At 38.3% G+C, this 18,700-nt stretch overlaps 2 protein-coding genes across 5 annotated transcripts in view; one reads left to right on the top strand and one right to left on the bottom strand.

Annotated features, from left to right (window-relative positions):
* Window positions 1–18,700, bottom strand: part of LOC126377107 (TGF-beta-activated kinase 1 and MAP3K7-binding protein 1-like) — a 558,148-nt gene that overhangs the window by 173,022 nt on the left and 366,426 nt on the right. The window contains exon 8 of one of the 2 annotated variants that reach the window (XR_007567789.1): window positions 9,750–9,894. The exons of the other annotated variant lie outside the window; for it this stretch is intronic. The gene's annotated coding sequence lies outside the window, so the exon portion shown is untranslated. Of the gene's footprint in view, window positions 1–9,749; window positions 9,895–18,700 lie in introns of those variants that run through there. 2 annotated transcript variants of the gene reach the window in all.
* Window positions 1–18,700, top strand: part of LOC126377061 (alpha-2Db adrenergic receptor) — a 595,604-nt gene that overhangs the window by 289,017 nt on the left and 287,887 nt on the right. For all 3 annotated transcript variants that reach the window (XM_050024692.1, XM_050024693.1, XM_050024694.1), the window contains one exon: window positions 11,981–12,124. In XM_050024692.1, the coding sequence (XP_049880649.1) occupies window positions 11,981–12,124 (144 nt within the window). The remainder of the gene's footprint in view (window positions 1–11,980; window positions 12,125–18,700) is intronic.

The following is an 18,700-nucleotide window of genomic DNA, read 5'->3' as shown; positions in this document are numbered from 1 at the left end:
TACAATCTTTATAAAATGTGGAAACCAAAATATATATAGACGAAACGACGGCAATATATATAGACGACCTCCGTGATCCAGTGGTTGAGCGTTAGGCTCACGATCCGGAGGTCCTCGATTCGTTTCTCGGTGGGAACATATCGAAAAAATTTTGACTTGATTTGATTTTTACGTTCATCTGCTATTCCAAATTATCCTGTTCTTCTTAACATTTCATATATTGAATGTATTTTCTAACCATATGCGGCTCTGCCTACCCTATTAGGGACTACAGACGTGAGTTCAAGTATGTATGTATGTAGTATGTACTAGAAGCACTACGAGTGAGTTTAGTGCTTAAAGAAATATTCGTGAAGACGGTTGGGCTAATGGCCAAGTCACATTTTGAAGTTAGTCGTAGTTGCCGACATTTTCGAGGACCAAAATGCTTTTAGGACTGCTTCCAATGTTATTTCGTTTTTCTTTTTTATTATTTTTAAAGCAACAATTATTTTTTAAGCGTGGTCTTCGCTTTATCTTACATAGTAACTGTATATGCTATTTGTATGTATGTTTTTATGTTAATAATAATATGTACAATTAAAATATATATATTTACGGTATTTTTTAGTTATGTTGGTATCATTACCAACATCACTATTGACCATTGTAGACGGCGATACGGTTCACCAACTATCACGTTGGTATAACAGAAAGCTCGGTGAGCTGTGGGTACTTAATTCATCTTGCGATGGATGTAACACTGTTATGTAACAGCTACAAAGCTTTGAATATTTTATGATACGGATACTAAATCCTTATCTTTATGACCCGGCCATGTTAGGGTTAAGAATTTATACATGCACTTGCAAGCGATGTGTGCCATCCCGTGCATTTTAGTGCACTCGTAAATCCAAGGTTCCCAGGTTATTTCTAGCTTTATAGACATGTTACGGTACAAGTTTTGATATTTTCTCGAGTGGATTGTAAGGTCAATGACCGAGCTCGTCAACCCTAACTATTGGGCCGCCAAAGGCCCCTGACATGGCTCATGTAATGACTATAATACTTAGGTTAACGGTAGTCGGGAGCGACTGCTTAGCGTTTACCCCGAAGCACGGAATCGTCCGAAAAATATAATAAGGAATAATACTACTTCCGCTCTCCACCAGAGTCTGAGCTAGGTTTACCTCACCCCCTCAGACATAGTTTAGTCATATTCATATTCATTTATTTCGTAATAGTTATATTACATGTCATATGGAAAATATAATAATACAATAATGGTACTTTTTTTTTTATTTATTTATTCAAAGTAATAATAAACATTTTACAATCAAAAAACGGTGTCTCATAAACCTATAGACAGATTTTTCTGTACACCGCAACTCATCGTCTGTTTTTACATTTTGTAGGTAGATACAATAAAGATATACTAGATGGATACACTTAAGTACTAAGCGGTAAATTTTAAAGTTAAAAATTCTTCAAAGCTATAGAAAGTGTGTTCGAGTAGCCAGCATTTAAGCCTACTTTTAAAACATTTCAATGATGGCGCGTCAACGATTTATTTAGGCAATCTGTTATACACGGTTGGTCCTGTCACATGAGTCAGTTTGTTGGACTTGGCGAGTCTGTGTCTGACAGGTTGGAGTCTATTCGCGTGCCGTAGCGTTTTTACGGCCTGGTCCCCGCGCAGTCGATACCCGTCAATATGTGTGTATACGTACACAGCAATTTGAAAAATTACGATAGACGGGAGTGTAAGTATTTCCAGCTCAGCAAAATACGGCCTAGCGGACACATCCTGCGGTCTTCAATCGTATGGCGTCAGACGTCACACACACAGATGCGCGTGTACGATAACGTCAACGTGTGGTGTTTGTGTAAAATGAGGTTGTTTGTATGAAGTATTTATTGTGTTATTTTATTCGTTTGTACCTGTCCTTTACTGATACCTTTGTGCAATAAAGAATTATTTATTGATTGATTGAAGTATCAGGGTGTGCCGCAATGTCCTGATCAAACCAGGGACAGTGTCAAAGATGTTTTTTTTTTGAAGTATCCCCACAGGGACTAGAACCCAAGACCTTCGGATTGTGAGCCCATCGCTCAACTACCTTACCCACACGAGAAATAAAAAGTGTGATTGGAAATTGACCTCAAAATCATACAAATATAAAAAAAATATTGTGATCATTATATGGAATTGCTTTTTTACGACACGGAAAAACTTGAAAATAATTCCATAGAGGTTGCATAAATTATTTGTGGAAACTGTTTTGCTTTTAAGCTACTTATATGTACTTATTTAAATCTGTTATAAAACACATCTGTTTGTTTCCCAAATAAACTTAAATAAAATAAATAAATAAAATAATTGTTAAAGATGTAACGGTTCAACTACAATTTCGGGGCTTCGGAAATGGGCCGTGAATGGACAGTTTAGGAATCATACGGTCGAAATCTTGCTGAAATTGCTGTAATTGTGAAACGTTTACGCTGATAGTAGGTCTACAAATTATACCTAAGTCTCGGCCCAGACTCGGCGAATACGCCGCGTGTGCGCAGAAACAGTATTAAGGTTAACCCTTTCACTGCGTGGCTGAAAATTAGACATCGACCCCTCACGTGCATTGTTATTTTTCGATAAAACATTGGAGTTTAAGTACATAGACTTTATGGGCGACCTAACAATTACAGAAACGGTTTTCGTGCAAGCAGCAATATATTTTACAAGAAGACCAAAGACAAAGTCATTATCAGAAACAAAGGCAATAAGGCTAGGCGCGCACTACGAGTTTTTCGCCGCGCGGCAGAAAAACGCAGCGGCATAATGTCGCACTGTAATTCTGTACCAAACAGTTTTAAATTGTATTGCGCGCACTTGACGGCAGTGCCACCGCAGCGGCGCAGTATTACAGTGCGACATTATGCCGCTGCTCTTTTCTGCCGCGCGGCGAAAAACTCGTAGTGCGCGCCTGGCCTTAATGAATAATAAACTATTATAAAAGAGGTAAAATTTTATAAAAACAGACTTACTATGGCAAGAAAAAATGTGCCATGCAAAAACAGCCATGTCAAAATGTGTCTATTTTCCGACATCACCCGCGACGGTTAAATTTTAAACGCATTTGAGGAACTCTCAAACTCGGTGGCGCATTTACGAAATTGCTGAAATTGTATTCTGTGCCTGTTGTGGACGAAATCGTAATACTTAGATTAAAAAGATTAATGTAAAGGTAGCCCAGTGGGTAGAACGCTTGCCTCTCACGGCGAGGTCGCAGGTTCGAATCCAGCACAGGCTTAGGCCTGTGCCAATCACTGTCGAATTTGTTTTCAAATTCATGTTTGGTTCATAAATGATTTTCACATGCTCAGCGGTGAAGGAAAACATTGTGAGGAAACCCACATTCCCGAGAAATGCATTTTCGGAGATATGTGACCTAACCTGTATTGTGATTTTCCCTTCGCGGCTTGGAAGGTCAGACAGGCAGTCGCTTCTTTAAAAAAAAAAAACAGTTTATCCTAAGTGCCACACACCCACAACTCACCAAGGTTTCTGTTAGACCAACGTGATAGGTGGTGAACCGTATCGCCGTCTAGAATGATCGAGTGACGAAAACGAATTGATAAATTTATCTTAAGTACAGTTTTCAACACAGTTGGCTCGACCATTATAGACGGCGATACGGCTCACCACCTATCACGGTGGTCTAACAGAAAGCTCGGTGACGTGTGGGTACTTAGTTCATCTTGCGATGGATGTACCTCAGACTACGTCAATGGGGTATAGTCGTAAGCTTATGTTATGTTAATGTTATAGTATCAGAATCGATACGCTGTTATTATCTGTAGAGGTGTCATAATCTCCTGTTAATTGTTTCATGAATAACACACGATAATAATAATTTATCTCATTAACAGTTCGGAAGGAAACAATTCTATCGTTTATTTTGATCGGATTTCACAATTTCATGTCATAATTGGAGAGTGATAAGACTTTATAATTATTACTTTTGATCATTAAACGCCTCTGTGGTCCAGTAGTTGAGCGTTGGACTCACGACCCGGAGGCCTCGGGTTCGAATCCCGTTGGGGACATCATCATCATCATCAATTTAAGAGCCACGCTCTTGTCGGTGCAGCTTTTTCCATGCTACTTTTTTAGGGAAAAATAGGGAAGTGGTTACCCTCTTACCTTCCGCCCCGCAGTACTCTGTCTGACGCGAGTGGGATGGCGCCCAGAGTAGTCTATGTCCGTTGGGGACATATCACAAAAATCACATTGTGATCCCTAGTTTGGTTAGGACATTACAGGCTGATCACCTGATTGTCCGAAAGTAAAATGATCCGTGCTTCGGCAGGCACGTTAAGCCGTTGGTCCCGGTTACTATTTACTGATGTAAGTGAGTAATCGTTACATGAGCCACGTCAGGGGCATTTGGCGGCTCGATCATAACCCTGACACCAGGGTTGATGAGGCCGGTATTCCATCTCACAACCCACACGATAAGAAGAAGAAGAGCTCTAGTAACCCAGTAGGAAGAACTCTATCTCATTGTGATGTCAGGTTCGATCCTGACACACCACTTTAGCTTCTTCCTCTCTCATTAAAGACTTTATGCATGCTCGCTGGTTTAAGGTACTCTGGATGTGGCCTTTTTTTTATATATATATCATGTTTAGTATAGTACATCACAAACTTAAAAAGTTTTACCGTGCACTGTAAATAAGTTTATAAGTTAAGTTTTATTCAGCAATAGTTTTAGTCTTCGTTTGATTTTTTCATACCATTTAAACGCTGTTGTGTTGCATTAGACGATTTATGTTTTTTCTTTTTTAAATTTTATTTTCAATTATTGTTCTTTTTAAGCTAACTTTAGTATATACTTTTTATTATCAGTGTTGCGTGCGTCTGGAACTTTTCCTATGTGTATTTTATATTGTGTGTTTGTGAATGTACTGCTGTTGATGTACCATAATAAATAAATAAATACAAGGAGAAACTGACTGACTGACATATCAACGCACAGCCTAAACGGCAAAACGTAGGCACTTGAAATTTGGAAGGGACGTAGCTTAGGTACTGAGGTGCACTAAGAAAGGAATTCCCACGGGAACGGGAATTAGCGGGAAAATCCTTTTGTATGAAAAAATCTAAACTGCATAAGTTAGATGCTTGAACACAAAGATCTCTTTTTTATAACACGCCACGCGAACCAAATCGCGGGCAAAAGCTAGTATATAATAGTTTTATAATTCAATAATAATGTACTTACGAGACAGTAGCGTGAAGAGAAGTGTGTCGGATAAAAGTGCCTAGAGACACATATACAACACACACACAACACAACACAAATCAAAACAACAACAAAAAATAAACAAATCAATCGTAACAGATTCGGAGTGATTCAGACCAGGATTCTGTGTTGATCAAGTGTAAAAGTAGTTCGTCTCAAAAGTGAGGCACTTAAAATAATTTTAAAAAGCGCTTAAATTTTCATGAATTTTCCGACTGGAAATTCCACTTGATTTCAACTCAGAATCTCAACTGTATTCGTTACGGTGTCACTAACAGCTTCACGTACTTGTATGGCTGCATCTACGTACTTGTACAGGGTTTAAGTGACATCGTAACGACTACTGAGGGGGATAGTACACCTCATTATTCTGAGTGAATATCAAGTGGACCTTTGTATCGCAAAATTATAATATACGTAATTAAAAAATATATTTATTTTTATTTACATCTTTATGCAGGTTAACAACAGCTCTTTTACAATACTTTACAATATTATGTTAACCACGTATTAATTAAAGTAGTAGGGGCAGACCAGTACGTATATCAGTGGTACGCGCGTGCTTGTGTGTGTGCGTGTGTGTGTGCTTGTGTGTGTGTGTGTGCATGCGTGTGCATGAATTGTGCGACGGAAAATTCCATTTGATAATAACTCAGAACCATGAGCTGAATCATTCCCTTCAGTATTCGTTACGGTGTCACTAGCAACCTATATACCTAGTAAATACTTAACAAATGGCTCCTCTAATATCATCTAGAAGGGCGCATGTTTCTGTCAGTATACAATATCGTGGTTGTAGTGGATCAGAAAACTATTCCAGTGTTAGTGATTTAGAATAGTTACTGGATGTGACCAGTTTATGAAATATGCAATTTTTGAAATAAGAACATTACTTTCTTGTTTTTTAATTTGCAGATACTTAAAGGTATTATTTCAATTGTGATTTTGTGTATTCACTTGGGGAGCTCGGTGGCGCAGCGGTAAACGCGCTCGGTCTGCGATTGTTGAAGTTAAGCAACTTTCGCAAAGGCCGGTCATAGGATGGGTGACCACAAAAAAAAAGTTTTCATCTCGAGCTCCTCCGTGCTTCGGAAGGCACGTTAAGCCGTTGGTCCCGGCTGCATAGGCAGTCGTTAATAACCATCAATCCGCACTGGGCCCGCGTGATGGTTTAAGGCCCGATCTCCCTATCCATCCATAGGGAAGGCCCGTGCCCCAGCAGTGGGGACGTTAATGGGCTGATGATGATGTATTCACTTAATGATTCCGCTCAGGACATTACAAGCTATTCACAATCAACTGCACGTTCCGTTGTTTCCGGTTACTACTTACTGATCCTGGATTCGAATCCCGGTGGGGACAAAAATTACTTCGTGATCCCTAATTTGCTTAGGACATTACAGTCTGATCACCTGATTGTCCAAAAGTAAGATGATCCGTTCTTCGGAAGGCACGTTAAGCCGTTGGTCCCGGTTATTACTTACTGATGTAAGTATGTTGCCATTACATGAGCCGTGTCAGGAGCTTTTGGCAGCTCAATGTTAACCCTGACGCCAGGGTTGCTGAGGTTGGTAATCCACCTCACAACCCACGCGATATATAAGAAAAATTGTGAAAATTTTATTTATACTTAAATAAAACTTTTATTTACAGAAATAGAGTTACGTCTCGAGTAATTTTTAGAAACGCAGCAATTTTAGGGATTGTAATGAATGGAATAGTATCATTATTTAATGCATATTATTTATTATCATAAAAGCAAAATTGTTTGTCTGTTACCTTTTACTACCTTTACTTTCATTACTTCTCGACACATCCGGTTCTTCTTTTTTTGACATGACTTACTGCAGACTCACTCACTACTTGGCCTGACAAATGGGGGCTCTCACCTGGCACAAAATTTAAGACAGCAGACCTAAGGGTGCAGTTGGGCGCGAACCTCGGCTCAGAGCGTCGTCTGAGAGGAATATACAATACAATACAAATACACTTTATTGCACCAAACTAAAAATAAATAATTACAAAAAGTCTCTTAATTAAGTACATGGCAAATGGCGGCCTTATCGCTTAAAGCGATTTCTTCCAGGCAACCATAAGGTGAGGTAAAATGTAAAAAATAATAATTGAAAGATTGCGGGTACAAACTATAAGTACAACTTATTACCAATAAAGTACAATTTTACCAATAAAATACATGCAAATAAATATATACCTAACCTATATACATAACCTAACATATATACCTACTTATATAAATAGTACACACAAAATAATAATTTATGAGTAACCACACTGACGTTCATAATAATAACGAAGAAGATTTTGAAAAATGTGCAAGGATTTGGCTTGTCTAATAGAGGGTGGCAGGCAGAGAATTCCACAGTCTCACAGCGTACACGGAAAAAGATTTGGTGTAAAAATTCGTAGAGTGAACCGGACAATCGAGACGAATATATTTGAGTTCTTTTTTAATTTTTTATTTCATTAAAGTATTACATAGTTAGGTAAACCACTGATAAGCTTTGTCTCGGTACCAATCTCTTTAGTTCGTTCATCGTACAAACAGCAGTATGGTTTATTGTTTAATTTTTATTAAAAAAGAACCTCAAATAAGGGTCGCAACAAAAGAATACTAGAATAGGTATCATGTTTGTGATGTAACTAGTTGTTAAGTGCAATAAAGTAAAGTATATTTATCATTCAATATAAAAGTGTGCGTAATGTGTGTTTTATTTAATATTAATCGACCCTACTGGGCCGATAGTGATAAGTGCTGAATATTGGAAGGCACATCTAGTAAAACCTATGTCCTTAACATTAAGGCAAGTGTATTTGACAGATGTGGACCGGACAATAAATCATAGGAAACAATCCCATACTTGTGCGAGGCCAACGCTTCGGCCGTTACGGGATGACGGGAATTGATATTATGCTCATTACAATATTAGTTACCAATAAGAAACCCGCAGTGGAGCAGCGTGGTGAAACATGGCTCCATATGGGTATGGGGCTGAACTACTCACAAAAGTACCCACACCTTACCGAGCTTTCTGTTAGACACACGTTGATAGGTGGTGAGCCGCATCGTATTATAGTGGCAACAGACGTGCATACACGCATACATATTGTTATTATATTGGAAGTAAGTTTCGGGATTGGAAGAAAATTCAATGAGTCCAAGGAGGAACTAATTTATTCACTATACACACGGCACAGCCTTCACACAGGGCTTCGCGGTTTAGCTCCGTCACCATCACTTCACTTTATTTCACGAAACACTACACTGCACTAACACTGCGCTTAACACTGCACTTAACACTGAATTTAACACTGCTCTTAACACTGCACTTGACACTGCACTTAACACTTTTCTTTACTTTCACTTTTTCACTTCTTCTTGTTCCGATCGCTTTAGAAACTGAACTGGCTCTCCTTTCTCTTCCCGCTCTTTATATACCCTTTGGTCTCGTACCAGAATAGTAGACTCTTTTCTCGAATAATCTCGGGTGGAACTTTCTAGGAAAGAAAAAAGGACGACGCTATGCGTCAGAAAAGAGAAAGAAGGATTACGGTGACGTTTCAGAACTCTGGTTGCGGTGTTTGTTTATCTGCTGACATCCTAAAGAAGACGGTGGGCGGCAGCATACAGAGGGCGGTCCACGCAGCATATAGCCGTACCGAGTGGAAAACCATGACCTGTGGTCGCGATCCTCAGCAGTGAGGGAACGACGAAGGGAGACTTCGGGCTTTAACAATAAACAGATACATTAGGGCTAATGTATTCTATTCATATTTATACCCATTCTAATCTCAATAATGACTAGACGTTTGGCGATGAGTGATTGCGATAGATTCTGTAACGTATTGGCAAGAAACGATTTACCTTATAGCTCGCATATTCTGAGTTTTGACTTATGATGAATATTAGGTGAGTCGCTCACGGCAGCAGGACTCCGATACCGGGGAGTAGAAGAAAGAGATTGGAAGGGCCAAGGGAATGCGCCACGTACACTATACAATATGCTGCTTGACCACCTAGTCAATAAATGATAGTGCCGAGGTTTTTCTTGCAGCTTCTTTTCCCCGGCTATACAGGTTGTGAGAAGCTGCAGTAGTTTTAGGCGGATGAGACGTTCGTTATGTAAAAATTGACGTTTCAAAACTATGTTACCTACCGAATAAATATACTTTCTACGAAAGTTTTCTCTGATGCCAGTTAGGACTGTCCAATGATATATAATGTATGTAATACAATGTAAAATAGTTTTAAGTTTTTATGATAAGAATCTTGTTTGTAACGCAATGGATATATATCTATAAATAAATGTTGCAAATGTGAGTGTAAATAAATAAAAATAGGCTATTTGACTATTCCCCTATTGAAATCTTCCGTTCAAATTATCGAGCATGTGGAATCCAATGGTAGATGTTGTAAAAAGCTTAAAACGGCCTAATGTGGTGACAAAACGTGAGGACACAGTGAGTGCGATTTGTCGTAGTGAGTTTGGTGCGAGTTCAGATGGTTCCGAACATTCCGATATCAAATACATATACAAGCGGCAAAGAAAGAGGGTAGACAGATATGTCTGCCCGTAGAAAATTATGGATCTACCTACTCCACTCCAATCTCATCAGTCATTTCGTGATCATGGCACTTGCAACAGTGTCGAAATATCGGGAGTCTCATATCCCTGCTTTAAATGCGGTAAGAACCCGTTATTGTGTTTTAATTATAATAATAACCGCGTAAATGGAAAACAATGTATTTTACTACTTTTTGAAAATCATCTTAGTTCATTTATTTATTCATTTTATAAACACTATAAAATATTTCTGATCAAATATACTTAATTGAAAAACGACATTAAAGTTTGTGCAGTATTTGTGACTAACAAAAACTATTATGTACTATGTTTCGGGAGGATTTTATGTATGTTTAGGTTTCTAAGTTTTTACTTTAAATAACATTGATACCTACACATACATAACAGTGTGGCAGAGAGTATTGATATCTTTGTTTGTAGTCTGAGCGAATTCCGATGGGTTAATTTATGTATTTTATGTACTGAGTGAGTGAATGTTATTTGTGTTTGTGTAATTATTCTTTGTAGCTACTACTGTATTGATAGTGTATTGAAGTTGAAATAAATAAATAACGTAAACTCAGTGTGAGTAATGTTATGTATTGTGGGCAGAGCCACAAATAATAAAAGACAAATTGGAGCTGATGATGATCTCTCCGACCGATTTCGGCTATGGCGACCACTTCGACTCCTAATTGGCAAATTGCAGCTACAGTTAATACGAACTCCTAAGATAGATATTATGAACCTTATCGAAACAAAATGAGATTGTCCATCATTTAAACTCTTTCTATTTCTACTTGTTTTGTATTTTCTTTGAGTGCAATTAAGTATTTGTTATGTTACGTTATTGCTCCTATCGGCAATCGAACCCGGTCCTAAAGACTGTGACCCCAATGCTCTAACCACTAGACTATGGAGGCCGCACTGTCGGAACTAACTCTATGAGACAGAATGACTTGGTTATTCGAAAAAGTCTACGAATAAATAATAAGTCAGGAAGAGTAACAACGCTCACAATTTGACGCCACTAAAATGTACACTGAGTGGGCGGGGCTTAAAAAGACTACTCGCACCTACTTCAATCTGCCTCGCGCCGTCACTGACGTATGCCATTGCTCGATTTATGGTATATTTCTATGGAAAAAGCAGTGGAATATTATGTAAAATGTCGTCATGTGTAGTTAGTTGGTGTAGGAAACGAAAAAAGCTCAGCAAAAAGTTAACTGGAATAACTTATCATCGGTAAATATAACATTTCTGTTCTCGTAAACACATTGTACATTGATCCGCATTATTCAAGAAGTTCCTAGCTTAATTCAGATAAATTATAATTTGTAATACTATGCAGACAAGTAATACTAACAATTTCCAGCAAAATATAAGTATTTCTGTTATTTAATCTTATCGAAATTTCCTTTTTTATTTTCCCCAAAAATGAAAACCAACTGCAAAAATGGATAAAAGCAGTTCGTTACGAAAGAAGAGAGGATAATCGGCTTCCATCGTATTCCAGTAAATAAATAGTAAATAATAAGTCACATTGTAATTATATTTATATATCATCCAAGTAAAAAAATGAAGTATTGAATAGTTGTTTTTACTAAATACCAATTAATTCAAAACACAAAACATGCGATATAATAATATATACTTGAATACATAATTCAGCAACACGCCTCATCCGAAATACAAAACACTGAAAATTATTAAATCCATCATTAGTTTCGTCCATTTTTTTTACTTATACTCACCCATGCATTGCATAACAACATCCTTGATTTGAGAACCCCGGAAACACACGGACCAACCTCTATTACGATGCCTGTTGAAAACCAATCACAGCGCTTGTCGCAATGAAGCGCGTCACGGAATCGCTACTGATTGGTTTTATGGATTTACGACCTTTTAGAATGTCGTGGGGCCAATATTTCGCCGGCGTTTGTTCATAATTACTCTTCCTGACTTATTATTTATTCGTAGGAAAAAGTAAGGTGATTCCGTGCTTTGGAAGGCCTGTGCGCAGAAATGGAACGTATATAGGCAATTTATGTTATCTATGTTATTGTAAAAAAAACAATAAAAATAAACTGACCAAATTATCTCCTTCCCCAGGCCGTGGACTACCTAAAGAAGCGAACGCCTGCGCGTGCGGCGCTCATGATAGCGGCGGTGTGGCTGATGAGCGCGTTAGTTTGTATACCCCCCCTGCTGGGCTGGCGAGTCAGCAGGCCGCCGGAGCAGTTTCCACAGTGCAAGGTAAGCTAAGATATTTTTTTTTTCTATAGCCTAATTAATTTCCCACTGCTGGGCAAAGACTTCCCCCTTTCCAACCATCCCTACCTTGGGCATCCTCCTGCCAGGTGTTCTGGAAGGCGTCTAGCTCGTCCCTCCACCGTCGCCGTGGTCTGCCTCGACGTCGCCGATCCTATGGGTACCAATCAGATGTAGATTTTGGCCCACTATTCCGCAAAAAAAGATAATAAATAGTAAAATAAATAAATAAATAAATAATAACTGAAAAAAAAATTAACCCAAAACCCAATCTTGTAATTTAAGTATGTAACAAGAAATTATTTCTCCGATTTTATTCTGAATACTGATGTTAAGGAGATAGCCGTTATCGTATGCGGTAGTTATCGCATATTAGCACAGATTGTCAGTGGCTTCGTACAGGTATTTAATAGTGCAGGTGTTAGGGCACTTAGGACAGCACAAAAGGTGAGCCATAGTTTGTGGTGATACTCCACAGTCGCAATCATAGCAACCATCAACCAGGTATCCCCACCGATCGAAGCCACTGACAATGCCGTAAGCGTGGCCAATTATTGGTCAGCAAAAATTTAGCTTCGATCGCCATCGACTCGCAAAGAAGAAGAAGCACAGATTGGCATTTTTTTGCATTGCATTTTCTGCATTTCATAATCGAACAGGGATTGCTTATAATGTCTATGTAACTTGTGAATAGTATAAATGGATGTTCCAAAGTTGCGAAAGCGGTATATAAAGCGAAAGTTGATGTTACGGCTGGCATAGGAAGACCTAGAAGGACTTAGATTGGCCAAATTGTAGATGTCCTTAGAAAAGGTTGAATACGATCTACACTGAACCGGCGTGCGTGTATGAATGTGGATAAAGCAAGAGAAATGTGTCAGGATCGAAGCAAATGGAATTGTACAGTTTCTGCTTGCCCCGGTGGGAAATAGGCGTGAGTTTATGTATGTATGTATTATCCGGTTTTATCACGGGGTCCGCTTACCCAACCTGAAGATTTGACAGGTCTGGTTTTTTACAGAAGCGATTGCCTATCTGACCGTAAAACCCGCAAAGGGAAAATCAGCTCAATACAGATTAGGTCAAATACCTCCGAAAATGCACATTTCGGGAATGTGGGTTTCCTCACGATGTTTTCCTTCACCGCTGACCACTTGATAATCATTTATGATCTAAACATGAATTCGAAAACAAATTCGTCAATCATTGGTTTAGGCCTATGCTAGATTCGAACCTGCGACCTCAAAGTGAGAGGCAAGCGTTCTACCAACTGGGCTACCACGGCTCTAGTTTAATATTGACGAATATTTGTATAATGTGCCTTCAATTCCCACCAGCAAAGCACTTGGCAGCACCAAGTTGGAACCGTTCTCTCCCTTGAGGATGTGAATTCGTCCAAAATGCATGCACATGGTTAAAACTACGGCTTAAGTTTAATGTTCCATTCGCACGTTTGCTGAGTGCTGAATTTAAAACCAGTTTTTCAGAGTTTTTAATCCACTGGCTAATAAAGACAAAATGGAGGGCTGGAATTTAATTTATTCATTCAAGTTTTAAAAATTCTTGATGAGTTCGGTGGTTTCATGGCAGAAACGCGCGCCCAGAGACAAATCTATGATAAGTAACTTCAAAAAATACAAGGTGTTAGTGACAACGTAACAAATACTGAAAAGGATGATTCAGGTCATTCTGAGTTAATATCAAGTTTTTTCCATCGCCATAGTATAGAATATAAAATAATTTAAAAAATTACATGAATTTTGCGATGGTCTGAATCATCTCCCTCAGTATTCGTTACGATGCCACTAACAATATTAAACCACTTTGTATACTGACTAAGCAGATAGAAGATTATCGTATGGGTTATGAGGTTACCAACCTCATCAACCCGTCAAAGTCCCCTGACATGGCTCATGTTACGATTACATACTTATATCAGTAAGTAGTAACCGGGACCAACGCTTTAACGTGCCTTCCGAAACACGGATCATCTTACTTTCAGACAATCAGGTGATCAGCATGTAATGTCCTAACGAAACTATGGATCACAAAGTAATTTTTGCGGTATGTCCCCACCGGGATTCGAACCTGGGACCTCCGGATCGTGAGCCCAGTGCTCAACCACTGGACCACGGAGGTCGTCTATTCCATGTAAGCTCTTCTTGTCTTCTCCTTCTTCTCTTTTAATCTTCCCTTCTATGACTTATGAATAAAGTCCTCGAGTCTAAGTGTCCAATCATCTTGCCTGTCCTGAATAACTCTCAATATTTGTCTTCTTCCTGTTACTTTAACACCCTAACTGGCATTCTTCACCATAACTATCGCAAATTTCTTGAGCAAACTCTGCTACGTTTGTTTAATCCATAAGTACGGTAAATAAATACTTGATCATATTTTCCTAATCCATAACAATAATCATATCTAACGTAACCGGGTTACCGGCAAATGTAACTCAATTCCCGGGTTCGTAGGGTTGCCATTTTTGCGGAGATTTTGTGGATATTTTCGGTTTTGTTTTAAAAATAATGTCTTTAGGAAATAATTACCTATTATTAATTTCATCAGTTTTAAGATGTTTACGACAACTTACTATTGCCGTCTAGTTTAAGACTCATTGATACCATGACTGTAGCTTTATCAAGTATTTGGTAAATTACACATAAGTTAAACTAAATAATTAAAACTACTCACGCGTTTGAATCACTTTACTCAGTAGAAGTAATATACACTTGTTTAGTCATGTTGATATATTTCTACGTTTATCATCTTCTTAGCGTTATCCCGTTTTACAGTGTCTGCTTACCTAACTTGAAGATTTGACAGGTCCGGTTTTTTACACGAAGGGACTGCCTGTCTGACTTTCCAATCCGGGAAGAGATAACCAGCCCAATACAGGTTAGGTCAAATACCTCCGAAAATGCAGTTTTCGGGAATGTGGGTTTCAAGATCATTATTCTGAGTTAATATCAAGTGAAGTTTTTTATCACAAAGTATAGAATTGAAAATAATTAAAAAAAAAAACTAAAAAACACGAGTTTTGCGACAGAAAATTCAACTTGATATCAACTCAGAATCATGGCCCTAATCATCCCTCAAAGTTTTCGTTACAATGTCACTAACAGTTTTAATGGACGTGCTGAAAAGTAAAATATATATTTAATGAAAAACTAAATAGAATAAGAGATGTTGACGTGTGTGTGTGTGTGTGTGTGTGTAAACGACATGGCTCGTGTAACGACTATTAGCTCGAGACCCGTACTATGTCCCGAATTTATTGTGAGTCCTGAAAATATCTACGTTATCCTAACCTCATGGCTACACTACTAATTCTGGACAACGGTACTACGTAATGCAATAAGCCAAACTTGGCCCATTTCGTACCGATTCGTTAAACTCCTCCTCTCATGTCCTGATACTCTTTGCTCTATATTTACACTACGTCATAGAATAAGGAATATAACTACGTATAGAACGGCAACTCTCCGCTCCCCACAAGCGTCTAAGCTAGGTTTACCTCACCCCCTCTCGAACATAGTTTAGAATCAAATCGAATGGCGCCAGACGTCACACATACAGATAAGCGTGTACGAGAACGTCAATGTGTAGTGTGTAGTATAGTGTAGTGTAGTATAGTACCATTAACACATTGTCATGTTTATGGAATACGATGTTCGTGCGTCATCCAACAGGGTCCACATAATATCAGCGTCGTGGTTCTCGCCGCGACTTGTGCTGAGTAAGGCCCTTTTATCTCAGGACGTCCACCACCACCTTATGGTCATTTCGACAAACATCCGTCTTGCTTTTTTGTAATTGTTTTAGTGGAAATTTGATATGATGTTGTTGTCTTTTTTTGTGTGTGGCGTCCTTTTATAATAAACTTTTTCTATTCTATTCTAGTGTGTTTACACAGGTAAAACGAGGTAGTTTGTATGAAGTGTCCGGGGTGTAAATACGTATATACACGCCAGTAATCCCTAATGGGATGGGCACGGTAAGCAGACTCTAGGGAGATGACGAATACCATTCTTGATAGGTACTTGGTAAGTAGGGTTCTTTACTATTCCCTTTGATACATACAAGTTTAGAATAATTAATGGCGAGATAAGATCTTTCAACATGTTAACATAAGCTTAAGACTAAGGTATATTCATAATAGAGCTAGTCAGAGGTACAGTCATGAGCAATGTACCCATTTTAGGACTCTGTCGCACTAACATATTTGACATTTAGTGAGACTTACAGTTCAATTTGTCATAAAAGTTAATGTGACATGGTACCAAAGTGTATACATCCACGCTTCACCGAGGAGAACTAGCCAAATCAGAGTTACTGTTTACTAAACGTCAAAATACGAAATGACTATGGTATATGTATGAAAAAGCAACCTAGAAAAGACGATTAAAACCGACGACGACGATTTTAAAGACGATTTCAGCAGTTATTTTGCCCAAAGGGTCAGTTTGGCGGTGCAGAGAGGCAACGTGGCCAGTATTCTGGGGACTTTGCCTCGATGTGGCGAGCCGGAGGTCATTTTTTATTTCTAGCTTTTTATTTACAATACAAATACACTTTATTGCACCAAAATAAAAATAAATAACTACAAAAAGTCTCTTAACTAAGTACATGGCAAATGGCGGCCTTATCGATAAGCGATTTCTTCCAGACAACCATAAGGTGAGGAATGATGATTAAATTTATTCTTTTTTTATATTTTGTTTTTGTTAGTTGTCTTTGATTACTTGTGGCTCTGCCCACCCCATTTGGGATTACGGGCGTGAGTTTATGTATGTATGTATGTATGTTTTTAATAATATGTGTGTTGCTACAATTTTAGCTTGATGGAATGTAATAATAATAATAATAATAAAAAAAGTTTACCTAAATAAACTTTTTTTTTATTATTATTATTATTATGTACTTGTTTATGTATTTTTATTTACTTAATAAATATTTTTTTACATAGAAAAATGTGACAAAATGTTGCACGTTTTATTAAAATTTTCTTTATTAAAATCCATAAATAAGTTAAATATAAACGAGAAAACGTTTTTGTCACTTTTAGATATATATATTTTTGTTATCAGAATTTTATAATTTATCTTTGACCAATCCAATTATCAATTATCCATGCTTTAATTTAAAATAAAATTAGGAGGTGTCTGCATGAATCGGGGCCGTTATCTTTAATCTTCGTTTCGAAATACGGTTTGAGTATATTTGTCTTTGAAACCGACTTAATTGAATGTAATTTGAATTAATAGGTTGCAAAAGCCCATATGAGTCAATAGTTCAAACATTAGATTAATACGAATTTATAGATATGAACAAATATTAGATCGACGGTACGAACCAATTGATTTCGCCGCAACTCAAATACAAGTAGTTCGAATATGATAGTTGATTTCGGTTTATTGTGATGGAATCTACTCTATTTGTTTGGATAAAATAAAAAAGTCCATTTTTTTGACGTGTCTTATTGTAGATTTGCCGCAGATGGCATAAACTACTTGGCCTGTCCGGCCAAGGACTCCTCCGCAAATAGTACCAAGTAAAAGAGAAATACATTTAAATGTAAACATCCATTGTCAAATATTGTCAGCTAAAACTGAGCATACTCCACCACGCTGCTCCAATGCGGGTTGGTGGAGGATGTATCAGTCGATATTAGGTCGATCGTTTTTTTTTCTATCTAACAGAATAAAGTATAAAGGGAGGATAAAATACATTATCTTGATTGAATCCACTGATGTTCCAATATAAACACACGCCATAACATAATAATATACGTATAATCTGCCTTTGTTTGCTTTACAAATATTATCATAAGAAATAAGAATTCGGAAGATACGTGGATGGGTTTTCGAGTATTATTAAGATATCATGTTTAAATTAGGATAAAATATACATAAAGTTATCGATAAGATTACTCGCAGTCATTCTTCTTGTTTAGATTAGGAAACCACAGTCGCTTCACCATTAGAGGCAGCCAATCAGCTCGCGACACCAAACACTTCAGGAGCCCATTACCGACCCCGCCGGCGTGGTCGACGATTTCCCTCAATCAGCGCTTATCGCTATCGACCCACTAGGGTCGATTAATTCTTTCAAATATTTTTCCCCTCAGACGACGCCCTGAGCCGAGGTTAGCGGGCAACTGGGCACTCTCAGGCCTGTTGTTTTAAATTTTGTACCGGGTGAGAGCCTTTAGCGCTCCCCATTTGTCCGCCCTGGTAGTAAATGCCAAATAGGGTACCTGTCCATCACAAGATGAACTAAGTACCCACACCTCACCGAGCTTCCTGTTAGAGTTGATAGGTGGTGAGCCGTAACAGCCTCCGTGGTCTAGTGGTTAGAGCGTTAGGCTCACGATCTGGAGGTCCGGATTCGATTCCCGATGGGGACATTGTCGAAATCACTTTGTGAGACTGTCCTTTGTTTGGTAAGGACTTTTCAGGCTTGAATCACCTGATTGTCCGAAAAAGTAAGATGATTCCGTGCTTCGGAGGGCACGTTAAGCCGTTGGTCCCGGCTAGTAGCCGTAAAAATACCTCCACCAAC

Source organism: Pectinophora gossypiella, chromosome 22, assembly GCF_024362695.1.
Source record: "Pectinophora gossypiella chromosome 22, ilPecGoss1.1, whole genome shotgun sequence".
In the NCBI taxonomy this organism is placed as follows: Eukaryota; Metazoa; Arthropoda; class Insecta; order Lepidoptera; family Gelechiidae; genus Pectinophora; species Pectinophora gossypiella.
The sequence above is the reverse complement of the archived record's forward strand: the minus strand, read 5'-3'. Positions and strand labels throughout refer to the sequence as shown.